Genomic DNA, 22091 nt, shown 5'->3' with positions numbered 1-22091 from the left:
CCCTCTAGAACAGACGACCTATAACACAGCCAGACAACACAATATGCGCTGTTTCCAACAAGAGCTTCCAACAACCTAACCTAACTATGGCTGGGTTTTCACTTACTGCTCAGCAAAGTGGTCAAACCAGCGAGGGGAGAATTCAGTTATGGTCTTTTAAATATTTTTAATATTTGCAAAGTCAATCAGCCAAATGTTTAGGATCATTATCAAGCAATGCCTACATGCAATGTTTGGATATAAGATATAAACCTTATAAAAAGTTGTAGACTTTGATTATTCCTATATGTTGGTGCTTAGCTCTGTGCAGCGAAGGTCTTAAGCTCTGGATGTTTTCCATCCAACCAAACCTCAGAGCTGCTGGTTTCACTGATTAAACTCCTTGCACTACAAAGAAGGAGTGAATAAGGGACATTAGCAGCTATTGTGTTTATTTACAGTGAAAAAAGACACTTGCCAAACAAACCGCTGCACAGATGTGTCACTGGATGTTCTGCCCTGGTGATCTGCCATATAACATGTAATGCCACTACACTGAGAAACACTATAGAGACACGACAACAATTTCAACAAAAGGGTCTTGTGTTTCAGGTGCACTCGTAGCCTTGTGAAAAAGACTGCTGCCCACTAAAGTTACAGTTGTGGGTGACACTAAAAGCTGAACTGGGCACTGTATTGGGAGCGGTGTCCCAGACAGTTTACGAGACAATGAAACACTTGACAAAAGCACATCTCCCTTCCCCACGAGGCCATCTGAGTGACTCCCTCTGGAAACCAGGAAGTCAAGGTGCTTTAACTTATGGCATTATAACTGCCGTGTCATTAAAAGATCTTAAAATGGTAGCAGGAGAGAGAGAGAGAGAGAGGTGTACACAGATAATTAGTAAGAGTAAGAAAGGATGAGATAAAAGCACAAAATGAAATATGGGCATGACTTTTGACATTTGATAGAGTAATACTTTTGGACTGTTCACAGAACAACTCCCACTTCTTGGAAGCTATAAATTCACAAATATAAGTTATAGCATGTAATCCTATGTGTATAAAATATATCACAGCATGCGATGAGATACGGCCTTCTGGGTATGAAAGTAATTTATGTAATGTTTAGGAATATCTATTCCAAAAATGCATCCAAGACTGCTTTGAAAGGCACAAAAAAGATTGTTTCTCTAAATTCCTATAGATCAAAAACTTCACTTCCAATTTGATTCCACCAATTCCACTTAGAGATGGCAAGTGTTTTATAAACAACAGTGAGCAGATAGAAATGGCATGGCCTTAAACAGAGAACTTGTTGCAAAAAACACGCTATGGTGAGGAATGTCAACAGTGAACATTTCAAAGCGGGGAATAATTGCTTCAAGTTGACTATAATTGGTTGGTCTTTAATCTGTCCTCCCCCTGCTGCTCCCAATTTACAGTTATCAATTAAACACAGTTGTTCATTTTGTTGGTACTCTTCCTGTAAATACTACACGGTACAGAACGGTGATCCAGGAAAAACCTTGTTTCTTGTTCTTTCACCTCATCTCCCACTTTTGCTCATGATAATAAGCACTGTAGGGATCTTTTTCTTACCACTTTGAAAAAGTCTGAGCTTGTGCAGAAACTTCATTGACCTTTGCACAAGCTGCTTTCATTTTAGGGCTGTTGAAGCACTTACTGTGCTGTCAACAGTGAAGTGTTACCTTGACAACATATGTCGGCCTATTCATCTTTTTTTCTTTTTATATTTTAATCAATGGATAGTACCACATGGAATAAAAGCATTTATAGGGGGTGGACAAAATAACAGAAGCTCCCTACAGTATTTTGCAGTGCACCAGGTGCTTCAGTAATTCTATTTGTTTATGGTCTATCTGGTCACTTTGTACCTCTATACGGCAAATGTGACCTTGATGACTCAGTAAAAAGACCTGATTATTAGACCTCTAGTACGGCTGTATATAGTTCACAAAGTAGTTACACAAAGACGTTAAAGGGTAAGGTTAAAAAATAAGCCTCAAAGCTAGGATGACATAATGCTAAACACAGTAAATCTGCATTAGCATTACCAGTGTATGCATTCCTAACTGTATTTATTACAGGTGTATTACCTATATTACATTTTAATCTAAAGTGCGTCAGCTATGGCATTTGTCCACTACCTGGATATGAGTCTGTAGCTTTGCTGGCATCTCTGTGAGGGTGTACTTTAGCACAGTAGTGCTTTAAGCTAAATGCTAACAACATGCTAACATAAATTATAATGCTAAAATTAGAATATATCGTCTGGGAACCATTAAAGTCTGTACAAAAGTTGCTACCAATCCACCTAGTAGATGTTTGAAATACATCAGTTAATACATAAAAGTGAAACCTTTGACTGGCTGGTGGCGCAACAGGAAAAGTCAGAGGATCACCAAAGACATAATAATTTATTCTCAAGGGACCTTGAATATCTGTAACAAATTCCATGGAAATCCATACAATGATCCAATGGTTGTTGAAATGTTTAAAGGGTAACTTTGGCATTTTTCAACCTGGGCCCTATTTTCCCATGTTTTCGTGTCTATGTGACTAATTGGTGACAACATTTCTTTGAATTGGTCCAGTACTGACAGAGGGAGCAGCAGCAAAATAGGGCTGCAACACACACCTTGTGGGGAATTGCGCACCATAAAAAAGTATGTCCACTAAAGTGCTTGTTTTTGCCACTGACAGGCTCTGATTGTTGTTATAAACGTCTGACAACATTATGAAAAGGGTCCCTACAGAGATAGACCTAGAGAGTAAGATTTACCTTTTTGTTTAACCAGAAACAGTCGCTATGTTGTTCTGTTCAAAGCCACCAGACTCCCTTGACAAAACCAGTAATTTTAGCTTGCAGCATATAGGACTTTGTGGTCTACTGGTACCTCGATTGGTCAGTTTGTGTTATTATTTGACTTTGGTGTTTTTATTTGCTTGTGTTTTGTGTAATTTTGGTGCTTTAAATGGTTAAAAACACCAAAGTCACACAATAACACAAACAAACTAACCGATCGAGCCGCCAGTAGACCACAGAGGTAAAATGACATATTGTCAGTGGAGTCTCGTGGCTTTGATCAGCTGTTTCTGGTTAGACAAAGAGCATCTTACTCTTTAAAAATGTCTGTCTCTGTAGGGATCCATTTCCAAATAACATTTCATAACCCCATAAGAACTCTGAAGTTTGAGAAACAATAATTTTAATCACACAAAAATACAGCATGAAACCTTTGTTTAGATTTTCACTTCGTCATTCAGATTATAAATGAGCATGTATGTTCTGTGTTGAATGAAACATAACATCAATGTTAATTTAATTTCTGAAACAAACAACAAGGAAATGGATATTTTAAAAATGAAGAATGAATATCCCCAATGAGCCTGTCATTACCTACTTTTTGGCACCTGTGTGTTTGCTTACAGGAGGAACAGATGGCATAGGCACCTCTGAACAAGTGACCTCACACCCTTTCCCACTGATGGGGTGATAGAGGCATACAAGCTTTCCCCTGGGCCAAAAACGCATGTCTCTAAGGAGCTATGTTCAGGTCTGGAAGCCCTCCGAGCCAGGTGTGAGGGGCCCAGAGAGGGGCCTCACCCCAGCCAGGCAGACCCCAAAAAAATCTCCACATCACTGAGGGAGCACTAACTGGTCACAGACACCTCCAGGGCTTTGAGAAGACGGAATGAAAAAGTGAGGAAAAAGAAAAAAGTGAGATGGTGTAGATTGCTGAGAGGACTGCAGGAACAACCATTTACAATGGCTGCAATGTTCCAGAGAGCTGGGAACCTGTTCTTGTAAAATGCATACAGACTGGTGTGCACGTGTGCCCTTTTCATCTACAAAAGACCCATAAGATTGATTTTTATTCATGAAAGAGAGCAAGATTGTTTTGTCGGGAGGTTTTTAATGCACACCAGACAGATGGGTTCAAGGCTGCATTCCAACTTCTTTTTTTCTTTTACTGGCCTCAACTTGAAAGACGTTACAGCAAAAAAAAAAAAAAAAAAATCACATTAGATGTGATCAGTGTTTGATACCAAAGCAACTGCTGTTGTTGGTTCTCTCTCTCTCTCTGCATGTGTGAACATTTCAGGCATCTAATTTACTCCCCTCCTGGGAATCCTTATGACATAGCTCCTCTTGGAAGTCATCACCAGTAAAGCAGCCGGATCTGTATACATTTTTGACCTGTGCATCTGCACTCCAGCACATACTCGACTTGTGTTCTCCAACACATGGCTCACGAGGGAGGGTGATCTGCTACACTCCACATTTCCTCAGCTAGTCAGGAGAAATTAGGTCAGTGGAGAGGTTTTTGGGAGAGTGGTAGTTTGGTTTAGTTTGTCATGTTGATGTAACAATACATGAGGGGAAACTGTAGAGTCTGAAGAGATGAAGCGATACATTTGCACATGAAAGAATAAAGAGAGTCCCACAGACACGCACTGACAGATGTTTTATCAGAATTCTCAGGGAGGTAAAGGGAAAAAAAGCACAATAAGGAGGAGTGAAAAGATGTGAGAAGTGGTATCATCATTCACAGCACAATGACACTAACAACTCTTACATGTGGTCAACTCTGAAGTTTCCAAAAGCCTGTCGTTCTCATCCACTGCCTTGTTTTCGCCATTTACCCCATCTGATATATCTGTCTGAGTCAGAGATGAAGCATCAAACATTAAAGACTGAAGCCTGCAGAGGTAGTCCTGGCAGGGGTTGTGTTGATGTTTATAACTTGCCCAGGAAGGCAACATCAGTACTTTGTCACAGACATCTGCCCTTTGCTCTGTGGTTTTTTTTTCAATAACAGAAAATGTCAACAATGAGTTGGAAAATTAGAGCAGCGTCTAACTGAATAAACACGAGAGGGGTAACATCTGATTGAAATGTGCGCCCAAATGATGAGGGTCAAGTACAATGTGGCTCCTTTTAGCAAGGCTTAATGAAGAAATAACAAAAGGGATGTCTGGACTATGCAGCTGCAGTCTTAGGGGAAACTTTTTATCGCAAATGTTGTATCCATGTTCGCGCGCTTGTGTCTACATTTATATTATGTAGTGAAAACCAAATGAACTAATGAAGCCCTGACTTACTGGTTCAAGTAAATTAACAAAGTAAGTGCAACACATTTTCACGGAAAGATGAAGGAACACATCAGGAAAAATAAAAAATGAGAGAAAGAGAGAGATGGAGGAAATTAGTTTTATGATCTGCAATATCCTGCCAGAACTTTTATTGGCCAGTTAAGCATGTGTGACCTGCCCCCTCACAGCAGGCTGTTAAATGGTTGTGACCTTCCAGCGAGTGCTATGAATCCCTTGGCCCTCTAGTATCCCCAAACATGCTGCCCCGGCCCCTGCCCCTCCCTGACCTGAACACATATGATCTTTCACCTTACCGACATGAGACAGATAAATTAACCCGCTGCGAAACTTGGCCTAACTTCCACATTATCTGCGGCACACATTTTGGGTTTGTTTATATGCCTTAAGTGTGCGAGTGTGAGAAGGTCATCGAGCAGAATCATCAATTTACATGGTATATGTAAACGCATGTGGCTCTGGATAGGTTTATGGAAAGAAAAATGTTACCGGATTGATTAATAACATCCTCGATTAGCCTGTGTTGTAAATTGCTGTGTGACAAAATAGAGAAGAGAGAAACTTTGCTGTGAGGTTGTTGGTGAAAAGCCGAACTGTTGTGCAGTGGACGTACCCCTGAGGATGTAATTCTGGTAGTTCTGGTCAGCTTCAGCTCCCACTTTAATCAAACACGTGAGTCCTTCTGCCACCACAAACTCGTGCACTAGGTCCTTGTCATCCTGGAAAGAAGTCAAGGAGAAAGAGGAAAATATAAAGCCATCATACATCACAGACGCAGGCAGAGATTGTATTATTTTTGTTGTTTTTAATGTGATGGATTTAGTTCGGCCTTCCACTACATAACTGTCCTCAGAGTTACATAAACCTTTGAGTGCTTGAATGTTGGTTGGAGATCATAGACTAAGAAAGAAAGGGCATGCCAAGAAATAATGATCTGGAACCTGTTTCATATCTCACATAGCCCCCCAAAAATTGTCAGGAACTGCTGAGATGATTTATGCCGACCTTAATGTTCACAAATTATACATACAGTATGTCTTATGCACACAGAGGATAAATTGCTAGCCATGCTTAAAGCAACAAATGTGATGCAACAAGACAAACATTTCTACTGCTTTTACTTGAACATTGGTAAACACACCTTTTACTGTATTTTTAAGGAGTCCAACAGGTACTCAAGACTTCTTTTTGTGATGTACTATAGCACATTTCAAAGCCTACAAAATCCTCAGCTGAACAAATATCATCAATCAACTTTATTTTTTTTTTTACATTTAGTTATAGCTACTGCAAGTGCAACGAGCACTGCCTTTAGCTTGCAGTGCGTTCATATGGGTTCCTGTTTCTTCCCACATTTTGTCCTAATTGACAAAACCACCTGCACCATTCACACCTGTCGATGACTCTGTAATTTAAGACTCATACATGTACAACACTCCTGCAATGTAGAGAAACAAGGCTGATATCAGGTCCGGTGGACATTCTACTACACAACAAGATTTTTTAAATTATTCTCTACAACAATGGCACTCATAGTCTAATAATAATAATACGTTTTATTTATAGGCCCCTTTCAAAACACTCAAGGTCACTGTACAACACAGAATGAAATAACAGCAAAGCAATAAATCAATTAATGAAAAAAAACTAAATTACAGTGCATAAAATCAGTAAGGCTACGTAGGGCTGTCGCGATAACCGCAAAATATATAAATTCTATGTATGTATATAAATTGACTTGATATACGTGCCCTGAAGGTAATGATACAGCTACGTGTGGAAAAAAACATGGTCAAACTACAAAAAGGAGTTTGCTTTGCAATGTTCTTGACTAGCACCCAGTAGCTAGCTTGCTCCGACCATGAAGCTGCTGTTAGCGGCTCGCTGTGCAGTGAGGAGACAGGTGACTTACTATACTATATGGCACCAAATTACGTCACTGATGAAAGATGCGATAATACCGCATATCGCATATTACCGCGGTGGAAATTACTTCACCGCAACAGCCCTAAGGCTACGTAGTCAATTACAAACAAAAGACTGCTGTGACCAGACGAACATGTTGGATATGCCAGTTGAAAAAGATGTGTTTTTAGGCGAGATTTGTAAAATGGAGAGCGGGTCAGTGTTACAGTTGTCTGGTGAACGGGAGTTCAGAGAGGAGGGGCAGGGCGGCTAAAGGCTCTAAACCCTATAATGGTCAAAAAGGCAGGAGGTGCAGTGAGGTGAATGGAAGAAGAAGGGTACAGGTGGGTATGTTGATATGAAGGAGGTCAATGAGGTACAGAGTAGCGAGGTTGTGAACGGCCTTGAAGGCGAGTAGCAGAATCTTAAAATCCCAGCGTTATTTCACTGGGAGCCAATGAAGCTGCTGAAGGACATGATCGATATGATTAATAGAAGGGGTTCTAGTGATGATATGAGCAACAGGGTTCTGAACCAGTTGACGTTTATGTAGGAATTTGAGAGGAAGACCAAAGAGAAGAGAATTACAATAATCAATGCAGGATGTAACCAGGGTGTGAACGAGAATGGTTGTGTGTGTAAAAGGTGAGGTAATGTAATCTATTCTGAGCATGCATCAACGTCTGCTGCTCTCTTTTCCATCTGACTGTCGGTTAACCCTCCCCCTCTATGGCCGACTGCCCGCCAGGCCAGCCCAGCCCCAGTGTGTGAAGTATGACCAAACCTGAACACTCCACAGCTGCCACGAAGGCAGACTCTCAGCAGCACAGCTCTGCCTCAAAAAAACAATGCTGTGTCCAAGTGCACGCTACATATAGTTTGTTCAAGTATAACTTGTACACGCACAGGAACATTCAAAGCACCAGAGCGTGGCAGAAGATACTTCACATGCTCACAAATGCAGCAGTTTTATTTTTACTGATGACATCGTGAAAAACATGCAATGCAGTGGAATTCACTGGGTTTTGTGACAAGATATATTCTTAAGGGTGCAGTTAAAGCTAAAAGAGGGAGATAATTACCTGAAAAATCTGCTTGAGGGAAAAGAGGGCTCTCCGGAGCTCCCGGCCAGTTGAGTTGTAGAGTTTTTCTGTGCAGGGAGAGACAAGGAGACAGTGGGAAAATCAGCTGACAGTCTCACATGTGGTCTCTTTCTATGATGTTGTCATGTAAAAACTGAAACAAACACATGGATAAGAGATTCAGAATCATTGGGACTGCGTGATCACTGAAATAAAGCACCTGTCTACTAGTGTTTTAGTGTATCACTTCATGACATCACTTGACGTCACACATGATGTTTCCACGATGAACTATATATGTCTCCTTCATAATTACTTCCTTGTGTCTATGTCACGCACCTATCATTGCCAGCAATTATCCCAAGTAGCTGTATGTGAAAAATATACTGCAAGAGGAATAGTGAGAGCAAAAAAACAGTAGGAGCTACTCAGAGCACATCTGTGGAGAGTTAGTGAACAGTGGATGTTTCCTGCTGACAAAGCCATATCTGCAGCTTACCATAATACGAAGGCAAGGCAGAAACTCACGTTGCTCGCCACCGCAATGGCTAAGAAACAATACGACCGTTAATCAGTTATGGGGACACTACAGAGCACTAAAAGAGACATGTGACGGATACAAATGCTTGTGATAGAGGTGAATATTTTCTACTAATTTGACAATCTGCCAGGGAGTGGCAGCATTGAGCACAGCTCACTCATTACTGCTGAGTGAACTCTCTCTGACTCAGCAAAACTTTCCTGTGACTGCAGCAGATACAGCAACGTACAGTGCGGTGCAGTTTAGCACTCTCACTTTCTGCATCTCTCTCTCTCAGCATTTTCCTTTTTATTCACCTGTTGCTTTTTATTGTGATGCTCTTTTGTCTGTCTGAAAGATCCTTGAAAGATTCACAAACAGGCATGAATACAGTGAGGCAGTTTGTTTCTCTCTCTCTCTCACACACACACACGCACGCATACACACACACACACACACACACACACACACACACACACACACACCTTACATAAAGCACATTGCAATGTGGTTCTCATCTGTGTGGCACCACTGCAGCTGCTGCAGTTGCAGGATGATTTATCACTGTTGGTGCGCGTGTGTTTAGTTAAAAAACCCAAATATGCAATTAAGAGAAGAAAATGATCAGACACAACATATGTAGATGTTGCTTTCTTACACACACACAAACAAATGATGAATGTTGTACCCATGAGCTCCCCGTCTTTACAAACAGCTGCCACTAATTATATTCTAAAGTGTGAGAAACACAATGAGCACAAAAGCTTGGGATTTAGAGCAACAGGCCTTTATTAATTATTGTCCCCTCAGCTGATGAACTGGCAGAGAGAGACAGAGACAGAAACAGGGTGTGTATAGGCACAACCTGCAGTGTCACACAACATTTTCACAACACACATCAGACTTCACATGCAGTGACAGCTAGTATATGGAGGCCCACTGAGACAACAATCGTGCAACATCATAAAATCCAAACCCTCTGCGAAAAGAACAAAACTATTTCAGTGAGAACATTGTCAAAAAATTTGTTGTTAAAAAACTAAATAAATAACAATTAAATTTCCCTCACTGGCCCTTCAATCCATCTTAATAATGTTGAATATGAGTCAAACTTTGGTTTTAATTTCTGAACTACATTCCTTGGTTTAAACTTGGTGCCGGGTAAGGCTGTCCACAGTATTGTAAATCACACTTCATATTATATTTGCTGTAATCCACAAAGATGCATAGTACACACAGCTATATGTGGTTAAAAGGCTCCAATTTGATGAGGTTGCACACTGAAATCAAACACCTCACAATCCAGTTCCAGCAGAGTTCCTTATCTTTAGAGGATGCCTTGTTTCTGATTTATGACTGAATGGTATTTGGACTGCGTGGAGTGGAGCTTTGAATGTTTTGTGCATTCAGTGCCGTACATGGTTCAGATGCGTGATGAGTGTTGGTCTTTTACGGCCAGTCACTGGCAACAACATCCACAAGGAATAAATCTCTGCAAGTCCAGAGGTATTAAGAGGGGAAGCTGTGCGATGTTGGTGATTTGTGTCTTTATAAATAACAGGAAGGAACTGTGACTGGGCCTCTTGAGTTCGCCCCCCCTCAGCTGTGGAACTCCTATTCTGAGCATCTCAGGGTTGCCAAGTCAGCATCATGTTTTAAATCCTCTCAAAACGAACACATTTTTGTAGGCATTTCTTTCTTGTCCCTTCTTTACTCCTTTTTAAAACTTGGAACTTGTGGTAAAGCACTTTGTGACTCTACTGATAAAAGTGATATCAGAATAAATAATAGTAATCAATTAATAGGCCTATTTAATGGCTGTAACATGCAGAAAAAACCCTATATACTTCTATGGCTCCAGTGCTTTAATGCAGAACTTGGATTGCTTTTCAATGTATCTCAAATAAATCACTGTGACATTTTTATATACTTGATCCATATTTATATATTTAGTCTGAAGCCCATCACCATGATCCAAATGGACAAAAGAAGAGCTTGTTACTTTGTCAGCTGATTCTGCATCAAGTAAAATGGAGCTTAAGCTACTTCACCCTCCCCTGCAGGTCAAGGTAGGGCCACATCCACCGCCCCATAGCTCAGGTTTACATTAGGGATCTCTAAACAGAAAACTCTCTGCTCACTGGAGCGGAAGACAGAGGGAAATGCTCTGAGTTACCCATCACACCTTCATCATGAAAAAAATAAATAAATTACCTTGATTTGTTGTCCTACTTTAACCCAAGTCTTAAGTCAGTGTGCTCTTCTCCTAAAAGTCTTAGCTGCACTTCCTCACGGATATTGAGTGTTAATCAGTCAACAGATAAATTACATCAAGCACTGCTGAACAACCATGATTCTGGTCAGATCACAGCACATCACAACTGCAGTGATGCATCCGCACCTGGGCTGTCACTGGCTATGAATAACTCCCTGGAGCATGTTTCGTGTGTGTGTGTGTTTGTGTGTATCCATCAGCAACAGCATGGCATAGAAATTCATTCATGCAGAGTTCCACTGCCAATCACACAAAGGCTTGTGCTCCAATATTTTGCCCTGTAGTTTGGACCGCAATAAAACTCTCAGAAATTTATTCCTGCCCAAAAACTAAATGAAGCCCATCTGCAGGAACAGACAGTTCCTTCCCTGTCCCTGTCTGCAGTCCACACACACCTCCAAGAGGCCCATCTCTAATGAGAAATAGCTCAGTGGAGATTAGTTACATACCTTTTGGCGCAGATATGCACCCAAAAGTATGGGCTTTTCGGCATTTCCCTATTTAGAAAAAGAACTGTAGGGACTCGACTGTGAGAGTTGGGGTTTGCGAACCCCAACTCTCACAGTCACATTCACCTGAAACCCTGAAACCACCTGAAACGTAACACTCAGTCTCTCACTACATTTGACATGGATTTGTTGTTGGGCCAAGGCAAAGCCAGGATAGAACAACAAAGCAAGATATGAAGGATAACACATAGTTTGGGCACTGTAAATCAATTCTGACTGGAGCTGAGCAACTAATACAATAACATATACATAACATATTTCAGCAGCCAAGTAGCTATCCACAGCCTGACCTTAAGATAAATATAATATACCTTTTTAATGTCAATAAAAGTTTGACTAAAGAGCCATCTAACCATGTTGGGAATTACTCTAAATACCACAAAAAGGACACCGTTGAAATTAAAACAGTGCATGAGTGCAGCTGAGGACAAGCAGACCGTTTTTTGTTTTTTCTTTACTTTTCCCTTCGGCTTTTACCGACAATAACCTGACAGTGGAATGACTCAACTGAGTGAAAGGGTTTTTTTGATGCCTCATATTGATGTATCATAGGGAGCAGCTGTTTTGTCCTCTTAAATTGCAATACACAGTCACGTTTTCTCAGCTGGAATAGCTATAGGGATGTAATGGTCATAATTATAGCAATCATAAAAGTAGTAGCGGAATTTCTATAATCATCAGGAATGTGCTCAACTACCCAGAGTAGAAGAGTGGAAAAAAATAAAATTGCTGTGGGGCCTGATACATTTAGACAGGCCAGGACTTCATCGATGGTTGTGCTACTGCTGAGAAGACAACTTTTAGAAGCAAACCTGACTTGTGCTGCTTCAGACACCTTCTGATTCTTTGTGTCAGTGCCAGTACATTCCTGTAATGCTGTTTCGTTTGAGTCATAGTTCACTTTTTTATTTATCTCCGCATGCCAATCTCACGCCAGGACCACCACTCACTGCTGGACAGCAAACAAATGATCAAAATTAGTTGGCCAATAAAGCCGGTAACCTCGCTCAATTTCCATAAGCAGACAACATGCTAAGTTACTCATCTGTTTGCATGCTTTTGTTTCCAGAAAGTGCCATAAAAATGAAGAGAATGACTGCCACTGCTCATGCTTTGCGCAGCAGGCAGAACACATAAACCGCATCCAAAGCACAGCCAGGAAAACCACAAAGACCCCACTGGGCAGGACAACCCGGCACACAGTGCAGTAAATTAAACAGTGTTTGCTTTCAGGAGTGCAGCTGTCAGACAAGAAGCCGAAGAGGAAGATCCCAACCACTGTATTGGTAATTGTATGTAAAACTGTGCAAAGTCAAATCAACAGCTTTCATGTGGGATGTGGAGATGCTATGGAAGAATACAGTAAGGTATGAAACCACGGTGAAAAGTAATAAGTATGAGTAGAACTTAAAGGGTTGTTACCTTAAATTTTACTCTGGTCTGTTTTTGCTGCATCCTTCTTCATCAGTATCTGTCCACAACAACATGACACTGATTTTGAACTAAAGAAGGTCATCAGTATGCAAGGTCATCATTCTATCGTGACTACTGTCGAGCCAACCCTGTGTGTGCTGTGTCGCTATTACTTTTGTAACCAGCAAGCTAACATCAGTAAAAACAAAAACATTTAGAGTTTATTTGGAGGATGTGGTATAATGTGGTATATAATATGTGGTATAATATCCCAACACCTGACCTGCTTCGAGCCAAAGTTTTATTTTGGTGATAATACCCCAATAACCCTGTTTTCCCTCACAACGTCACTTCCGCAAGCGTGGAAGCTCAGCTCAGAGTAGAATGGGGAGTGATGATAACTAACTTTCCTCCTTAGAGAGAACTTCAGAGCCTACAGGTGCTTTCTGGGTTGGATGTGGGGCTTATAAAACCGCTTAAAATGAATTTGCCGTGTGTCAGTGTGGCAGTGCAACTCAAGTTGTTGGCCTGAACTGCCTTAGAGCCATGGTGCCATGTATTGCATGGAGCTGCTTTGATCAGTGAAAAGACTGAAAAGCATCAGTTCACAGGGGTGAATCCTGGTGAATCTACATTAATCAAATGGCAGAACAGTGTTTTTGTGCAGCCTTGCAGGAATGAAGGTCATTTTGTGCTACAAAGTTCTAGTCCGGTCAAAGCTGGACCTTAAAGAGTAGACTTCAGTCCCAAGCCAGTGCCCTGCCCATGTCTGCATTTAGCCTTGTCTCAGAGAGCTCAGAATCTACTGGTCAGCAGAGGCCACAGATTCTGTGAGAGGTGACGGCGGTCAGACTGAGCTCAGGCAGACTGTAGCCATCTGAGTGACCACAGTCTTGTGTGAGCCAGCATGGCCACATCACTGCCTGCCATGTGTAAGGATAAAGGGACCCATCTTTCATTTTTGTCCCCTGGAGAAACCCTTGAGTTTACTGTATGCGTAATGGTCCTCTGCAGTCACGAAACACAGCAGCGCAACATCATCAACAGTGCTTCCTTCTCATTTTTTCCCTTTTTTCCCCATCTCACGCTGGGGAAACCTCCTGTTCCAAAGAGAAAACACAATTGGTAAGGTGGGAGACCTCCCAACATGTGCATCGGCTTGTAACCTGCTATTTTGTGGACTGGGGGTTCTTCTGCTTTTTTCATCACTTTCTCCCTGAACGAAAACATAAGGTGAATGAGGGGACAATAAAAAGCAGATTATAGCACTCAGGTGAAAATCATTAGAAGGGAATGCAGGTAAGAATAAGATCACTTTCAACGGGTTTCAAGTGCAACCGAAGAGTGGATCAAGACAATTATATGGACTGTGTGTGTGTGTGTGTGTGTACATGAACACGCACTGCACACAATCCAGGATATGCATAAACTCACACAGTTTACAAAGTGGAGAGAGGAATAGACATTAATTAATTTGTTCCTGTTGCCTGGAAGTTATTCAAATGCTCTGGAAGCTGTGATGGAAGACATATGGAGATGATGGCTTTGATTAGAGAAAACTGAGCCGGGCCACACAGACTAAAGAACCCTCTGTCATTGGGAGCAGGCCTCACGGGGAGGCCTGGATGGACCCGTGGGGCACATGGGACAAGATCAAAATCATCAAAATAACTAATACACCTGGGCTTAATCTAGTCACAAGAAATACAAAAAGGACTATAAAAAGCTTAAGCCAAATGGATTAAAATGTAAGCTGCCTTTCTGTGTTTTGCTATCATTACTATAGATAATTGCTGTACGAGGAGCTTTCACACAAGATCTTACAAGGTTCACAATAAAATACGTGTGGACACATGTTAATGACTGTGTTAGGAACATGCAAATAAACCCAGCTAATCCATATTGATTGGATTTCCTTCACGGATGTTGTACCTGGACTTCCTCTGCACACCGTCACGGGAAGCAGTGAGGAGATCAGGTGTCTGGCCTGCGATACTCTATCTTGGCAGAGACATTGGATCCCACGGCATACCCCAGCTTAGTTCCAATAAACACAAAACCTGGCCCACAGAGCTCAAGGGCACTCATTGTCCCTCGAAGGAAACAGGGAAATTAGATTGTTGTGTTTATTGATGTGTTTATGTAAGACTCCCAGTGAAGGTTTATGTTTTTGTCAGTTAAAGTATTTCTTATAGAAGGCAGAAGTGGCATTTGTCTTTTCTCTTGGAGCAGTGAAGCTGTTTGGATCAAAAATCCTACTGTTTGGGCCTCATATACCTGCAGAGCACTTAAAGGGCATCGCAGGCTAATTATCTCCTGGTAAGTCTCTTCAATATACTGTACGTTAAGCAGCCGTCAAGATACTATCTGACGCTGTCATAGAGAAACAGTAGAGGAAAGTGAGGGTGGAATCTGCAGAATTCCAGACGAGAAGAGAGACATGACAGCGAGGCCAATGTGAGGACAGACAAATCTTTCATTAGTGCCAGCCTGTATAATGAGTCATTCCTTAGCTACCAGGTGGAGACCCTCACTAACCCCCCACCCCCCACCCCACAGTAAATACCCCGCTATTCTTCCCTCTGCTTTCTTTGTAGCCCACTGCCCCCCTTTCGGCTCCTCAGCAGGGTTTCCCCAAACTCGCCACCACTGACACAAATAGGTACTGGAGCGGAGAGCCGAGTAAAGGCATGTACTCATTCTGCAGAAGAGACAAAAGCCTGACACAGATATAAACTAGAAGGATCAACAATGGCAGTGGGTCTGGTGACAAGGACAGCTGGAAGTCACCATAAAGTTATAGGAACTGCTGACAGAGTTGAAGCTGGTCATTAGTATTATTTCTGTGAATGTTGGGGAATGTTCCTCTAATATTCTGTATATAAAGTTGGAAGGAGGCGGGATCGAGGCCGTTCCCCATGTGTTGCTTGGCAGCTGCTTCAGCCAAACAGCTTTTCTTACTGCAGTAAAAACCAGCCATGTGCATATAGATGCAAGGCCAGATGTTTAAAGAGTAAGATTTAAAATCTCAGTCCATATATTCCCCTACTATCGTGTGTGCACATATGCAGAAGTCCTTTTTTAAAATTTTGGGATTTTTATCTTTTTATCCATAAAAAGACAGTTGCAGAAAGCCAAGTGCTTTTCCCAATTTAGACTTTATGATCCTTAAAATCCAAAACGTTTCATGTCATGTACTGCAATTAAATGAGCATTTTAAAAGTTATTTTTTTCTTCCTTAAACGAGGTTGGAAAATATTCTCAACAATGACCTCAGTGACTCTCCCCTAACCTGCTTCATTCCCCTCTTCCCCTCTCACTCCTCTTGGCTGTCCCTCTCTCTGACTTACTCTGCGCCCTCCTAGTCTTAACAACCTGATGCGTGGGGAAATGCACCAGTGCAAACTCTGTCCAATAAACACAGTTGTGCTGAGACCACATCTATTTCAGACTCTGCTCTAGGAATAGGAAGCTGGCTGATGTGGAAGCACACACATCTGTGACAGTGCACCATCTCCATTTCCACACTGGCCACACTAGAACTACACTTAATGGAAAAGAGACAAAAATCTCACATAGTGTTTGTTTCAAAACACCTGATTTTTACATTAGTTTAACCCATTGTGGTCCTTTTTTTCTGCCAGGGCAAAATGTGTTTCCTTATGCCTTCAGAGAGAAGACGAGAGAGACCTTTGGCACCTGTCTGTCAGTGGCTTAGGTAAGAGGACAATCTAGTTACCTTGACATCCAGTCTAATAAGAGCATCCCCCTTTCATCAGTGTTGCTCCCAACCCATAATGACCCAAGGTAATTACTTCCACCGGTCAGAGACAGATGGACACTTAAAAACACATTTGACAGGGAAGAGAAAACCATGTATGTCCAAATATGGGTATTTTTCAAATAAACTGAATGATTAAGTATTCCCTTACAACTCAACAAACGTCTCCTACCTGGTAGGTTAAATACACTGTCTAAAACCCATTGGACATTGCTTCACAAAGCTGAAAACAGTGCTGTTTTTGTTAGCTCTTTTTCACTGTCCTTTTGGAGATACATGGCTTTCACAGATCAGCGACAAAAAGCAATGTATATATGTCTGACAGGAGATAAAATGTGTTTACACTGGTCATACATTTGAAAGCAAATGGAAGCTTACTTAACATGCTACTTTAACAAAATAGAGCCTAGACTAAAAGGCTTTAAGAGCAGGGCTCCACGTTTTCCACAATTAAAAGTCTGGTTGAAACAAATGAAGCACAGGATTGTACATGAATGGACAATCCTCACAGAACTGAGGGAGACAGAGAAAACAAAAAAGTCTAAGCTTCCTTTCTCTCACATACATATCTTCAAACACTACTCATTTCTTGGCTGTGTGAAGTTTATGCCATTATCTTTGATCTACATTCAGACTGGCACAGGTGTTATCTATAGTACAGTCATCAAGCAAGCTAGCTTGCATATTTTTTGTTTTTTTTGTTTTTGAGAGCATGAGTTCATTTTTATAGTGTGTGTAACCTTTAGATCTGGCTTGTCCTGACAGTGAAATTAAGGACTAATGAATCCATGGAGGACGAACATGGAAGAATTAGCTTTATCAAAACACTGTCCGGGTTTAAAATATACGGGTGGAGATCGTATGGGACACAAACGATCATAAACATCAGTTACAGTGACTATGTTGTTGCCCTGTCATGTCAAATTGTTGCACCTTGGCACTGGTTTTGCTATGCCAAGCTGGGTGTGAAGTGTGATCTGACTGCTGACAGGTGTCAGAGCCTAGGGAAGGGTCAAGTCAGCACTATTACTGACCACCAAAGAGGAGAGATAAAATTTACTTATATTAAAAGCATACTGTAATAAGAGAGGCATGCTATTCCTGCTAATGGTCGACTTAGATCTGGCATAGCAAGTATTAAACATGCAATATGTTTAAAAGACATCAAATGCACTGAAACAGAAAAATTCTTATGGATCAGGAGACAGTTTCGGCCCAAATTAATTATCTCTGTTGTCTAGGAGGTGTTTTGTTTGGATAGACACTGCTTTATTCTGAGGTGTCACTGAAATGAATATAATCCATGCTTGGCACAGAGACAAAGGACTGATAGAGCTGTTTTGTCCTCTGGGGCCGACCTGTTTGCCCAACTGGAACAAATTCACAATCAACATGACTGACTGCTTTCTCTTCACAATCCTACTAAACAACGCCAAATGACTGTTTCATTCCTCATGAATCATATCAGAAGTTCCTCACTCATGTTTGCGCTGGCAGATAAAGATTTAATATTTGCTTGGTAAGCCAAATGAATATAGTCAACGACCGCCTGTTGGCAATATAATAATGTTGTTTTTTCTCATTGGCCTAGATTGAACTCCTTTTTGCTGACTGACTTGTACAAACTGATGGTGGATATTAGACAAGCACTGTTGCTCAACATGTACTCCTGGCGTGAAAAGGTGATTTCTATAGCAGTTTTTCACAGCTGCATTTTGACACATCAAAAATAAACACTATTGCCTGCCAGGCACAAAGGTACCAAATTGAAGAGAACACAAGGCTGGTTTCTATCTGTTGTACAGTGCAAAAAATTGATCGATATCGTGTTATCCTCCCTGTCACTTTATTAGACTGTCTCCAGTGTCACTGGGCCTAATAGCGCCCCTGACTGGTCTGAATAAAGACAGTATAACAGCATCACTGTACCACACCGGGCCTGTCTCTGAGAGGAAAGGTAACTGCAGCTCCATCCATCAACTCCGACATACACACACACACCAGCAGACATTAATCCATATCATGATGAAAGGAGACGCAGAGCGACTGCACAAATTTGAGATAAAATGCAATATTACCCCTTTGATAGATATGAGTGACCTATGTCATCTCATGTTACCCAGGGAAAATCAACAAGAGATGGGCCATATATTGCAGCAGGCTCCTTGTCTACATTTTTCAACAATATGCTGGGCCTCTTCCTCATCATTCATCTGCCACATGAGAGGGTATCCACTGCAAATTTCCAAGTAAAGTGCTGTTCAACTGTGTGGAGGAAACCAAGGCCTTTATACCAGGCATTATCCTTAATGAGCTAATTTAACCACTGCCTGCATTTTTGGGCTCAGTTTGCAGTTAAACTGACGAAAAACAGTTGAAAGTAAACGTCCTTACATGCATGAGTTTCTCTTGGTTATAAAGGGAAAACTCGAACTAAAAAAGAACAGCAAAACCATCTGCTATTGCAGATCACAGCTAAATTTAAAACACGAGACAGAGTTCTGGTGCTTTATTTATTAGTTTCTCAGTTTGACAACCTAACCAATGTCTTCCCAGAATGACTATTTTCAAAATATGCATGCTTGGAAAATTAAACAAGCCCCATATCTTCAATTCAAGACAAAGGAGAAAAACACAGCCTCAATGAAAAGTGAGACGGTAGAAGCTCTGCTTTACCAGCGACTGCTGCCCACTTTGAAGAGAGACATACCTGGCTTTCAGCAAACATACCCTAGCAATATAAATCACACTAGGAGATTTTTGAAAACCACCATTAGGAGTCAGTCATGCATCCCTATAGCATGACAGTGTCAAGGCGGAGAGGTATTGGCTGGCACACCTAAATCACCCTCAATTTCTGATAGGATAAAAGGGCATTTTGGCTCGCAGCACAACAAAGGGGATCAGACATCTTTTGGCAAGAAAGAATGTAAAGTGTTCTCTTACCTTATTTAGCCAAAGCCAGTCATCATCATCACAGAGCGTGCAATGGAAAAAAAGGGAGCGATATAGCCAAGATTTGATTCAAAGCTATAAAAATACAATGTCAACAAAACATACCTTAAAGTAGTGAAAATATATTTGTGGTGTGAGGATGACAAAAGGTGTGCCCAATCTCTCTCACGTTATTTAGGGAGGAACCACATGGGATAAGAGAGTCTCCATAACATTTATTTTGTAGGAAAGGGATGGGGTGGATATATGGCACCTCTTGTTTCTCCAGTGAGTGGGAGAGTTATTCAAAGACTAATTCCAGATTAATCTAATCTGCTACTAAGTGCATGAATCTGACATTGTCAAACATGACAAGACACAGAATGAGCGGTTTAGCTTGGCCAGTCTCTTATTTCCCAGTTAATGATACATTGGATTAGATTCCAACGCTAATGGCTAAAACAACCTTGCTCGCACTACTGACACAAACTGATATATAGTGTACACCATTTATTATCTTATTACTGTATTTTGTCCATTGTTATTCTCCGCAGGCCTTCCAAGTGTGTGTGTGTGTGTGTGTGTGTGTGTGTGTGTCCGTGTGAGAGAGAGAGAGAGAGTGCTTATTCATCCCAGGCTGATAAAGGCAAAAAATTCATCACCCTCTTTACAAGGATAAGTATTGACATATGGGACTCGAACAGTGAATATAGTGAAAGAGAAATTATTGAATAAAACCTCAACACAAATGGTAAATGAGATTTATTCTACCTTTTAAAGTATCAGCAATTTTGTTATATAGGTAAGGTATATACCTTGGTTACTGTCCATGACAATCTGTGTAAAGTGGATGCCTTTACCATCCTAACCCCTAGAGGTCTCTAGAGTTTTTTTTTTTCTAAGCTTCACTGTGTTTGCAATAGAAGTAGAGTTAACAGGTTTAACTATCCCATCAAGACGGGAGGCCGGTGTAATAAAAGCGGAGAAAAAAACAAGACAGAAGGACCTTGCTCTCTGCGCAGCAGGGGGTGAGATTTACACATGGCTGGATCTACAACTATGGAGACACGTGTGGAAAAAAAGGTCTTGCCTATCTTTGGTCAGGTCTTTTGGTAAGGTTTGCTTTTGGAAACTTACTGCTGTATTTACTTTAACTATAAGGTCACAACTCTTGGATAACCAATTTCAATTTATGGATTTTTGCTGCCACTGAGCTTTAAGGTACTGTTTGAAATACTATACCTCTATTTTCGCCAAACTAATGATTATTCCCAAACTCACTGAGAACAACAGTTGTTAAAAAACAACTTGGCTGAGATAACCAAAAAAAGCTGCCTGGTTTGGGCTCTCTTACATGGTGCATGAACACAGATACCTTTGTAGTATGGTTTGCATGAGGCTGTGGGTATACTGCAGGGTGTAACCCTAATGCCTTTCAAAAGAGACGATTTCATAGTTCTTTCAAGGATTTTTTTTCTTTGCCCCACTGGGCTTGTGGTACAGAGACCGTGATGGATTGTAAATCTCACAACTCACCTCATTTATCTTTCATCTAGATTGACTATGACCTACTTGTAAAATCAGATTTAAGAGCCAAATCTTGAAAATAGTATTATTTATGGCTTCACATGACCCACATATACCCTTGTTCATCTACCCTTCACCTCCTAAAAAGGCAATAATGCTGAGTTTGAGGTGTGTGGGGGGGAGTTCTCGGTCGGCATACACCAGCCCTGCATGATCACACCTTAACAAGTTCAGACACCTTAGCCTAACACTGTGGTACCAGATTCAGGCCGTTTGATGTTTTCACATTAAGCAACACCATTCCTCTGGTACTCACCCCTCTTTCGCACCCCTCTGACTCCGCCCTGTCTTTACCCTGTGCCAGTTTCACCAAAACCTTTTCAAGCACACCTGGTAGTGGTTAGGCTCAATCACAGCACAAAGCTCCTGAGAGCTGCTGCAGATGACAGGAAGAACTTGACAAAAAAGGTGCTGCCATTACCACATCTACCCTTTAAACTGTATTTCATAGTGGAGTTATGTGTTTGAATGAATGCACTTGACAATGCATGCTTTTTAAAATATTTAAAGTTTTTATACAGCTACTTTGTGTGTTTATGTTTAATGCAGCTGCGCCAAAATTAACAGCAATTTTTTTAAGCCTAAACATGTCCAGGTCTCACAGTGTCATGTACTGTAGGAATGTAGATCCATTATGTTATTTTACAGTACTTCTGTTAGAAATAATAGTCCTGAAAATAGCTTTGACCCAAATTCAAATGGTAATATTTTGATGAACAGGAGTTGGGCATTATAGAGAGGAAAATTTAGCTACACCTGCTGGGGAGTGCTTGAGAGTTAAAGTATTTTACCATAGTGGAGTCCGGATGGGATTGTGTGTGCGTGGCATTGGGGTCACATTTACCAGGTGCCATATCAAAGGCTTAATGGATGGTGTAATTTCAATGATTTTAGATCAAATTTCACCGTTCAGGAGATTTAAAGTCAGTTTTACTGCAGATCCAGGAACCTCCCTCACCATGTAAGA

The 22091-nt window shown here is 41.1% G+C and overlaps 1 protein-coding gene across 4 annotated transcripts in view; it reads right to left on the bottom strand.

Annotated features, from left to right (window-relative positions):
- fhod3b (formin homology 2 domain containing 3b) overlaps positions 1-22091 on the bottom strand; it is a 95591-nt gene that overhangs the window by 26246 nt on the left and 47254 nt on the right. For all 4 annotated transcript variants that reach the window (XM_046045567.1, XM_046045568.1, XM_046045569.1 and 1 more), the window contains exons 4-5: positions 8106-8173; positions 5732-5837 (exon numbers count right to left, since the gene is read on the bottom strand). In XM_046045567.1, the coding sequence (XP_045901523.1) occupies positions 5732-5837; positions 8106-8173 (174 nt within the window). The remainder of the gene's footprint in view (positions 1-5731; positions 5838-8105; positions 8174-22091) is intronic.

The sequence above is a fragment of the Micropterus dolomieu genome, linkage group LG03 (assembly GCF_021292245.1).
Source record: "Micropterus dolomieu isolate WLL.071019.BEF.003 ecotype Adirondacks linkage group LG03, ASM2129224v1, whole genome shotgun sequence".
NCBI lineage: Eukaryota > Metazoa > Chordata > Actinopteri > Centrarchiformes > Centrarchidae > Micropterus > Micropterus dolomieu.
The sequence above is the reverse complement of the archived record's forward strand: the minus strand, read 5'-3'. Positions and strand labels throughout refer to the sequence as shown.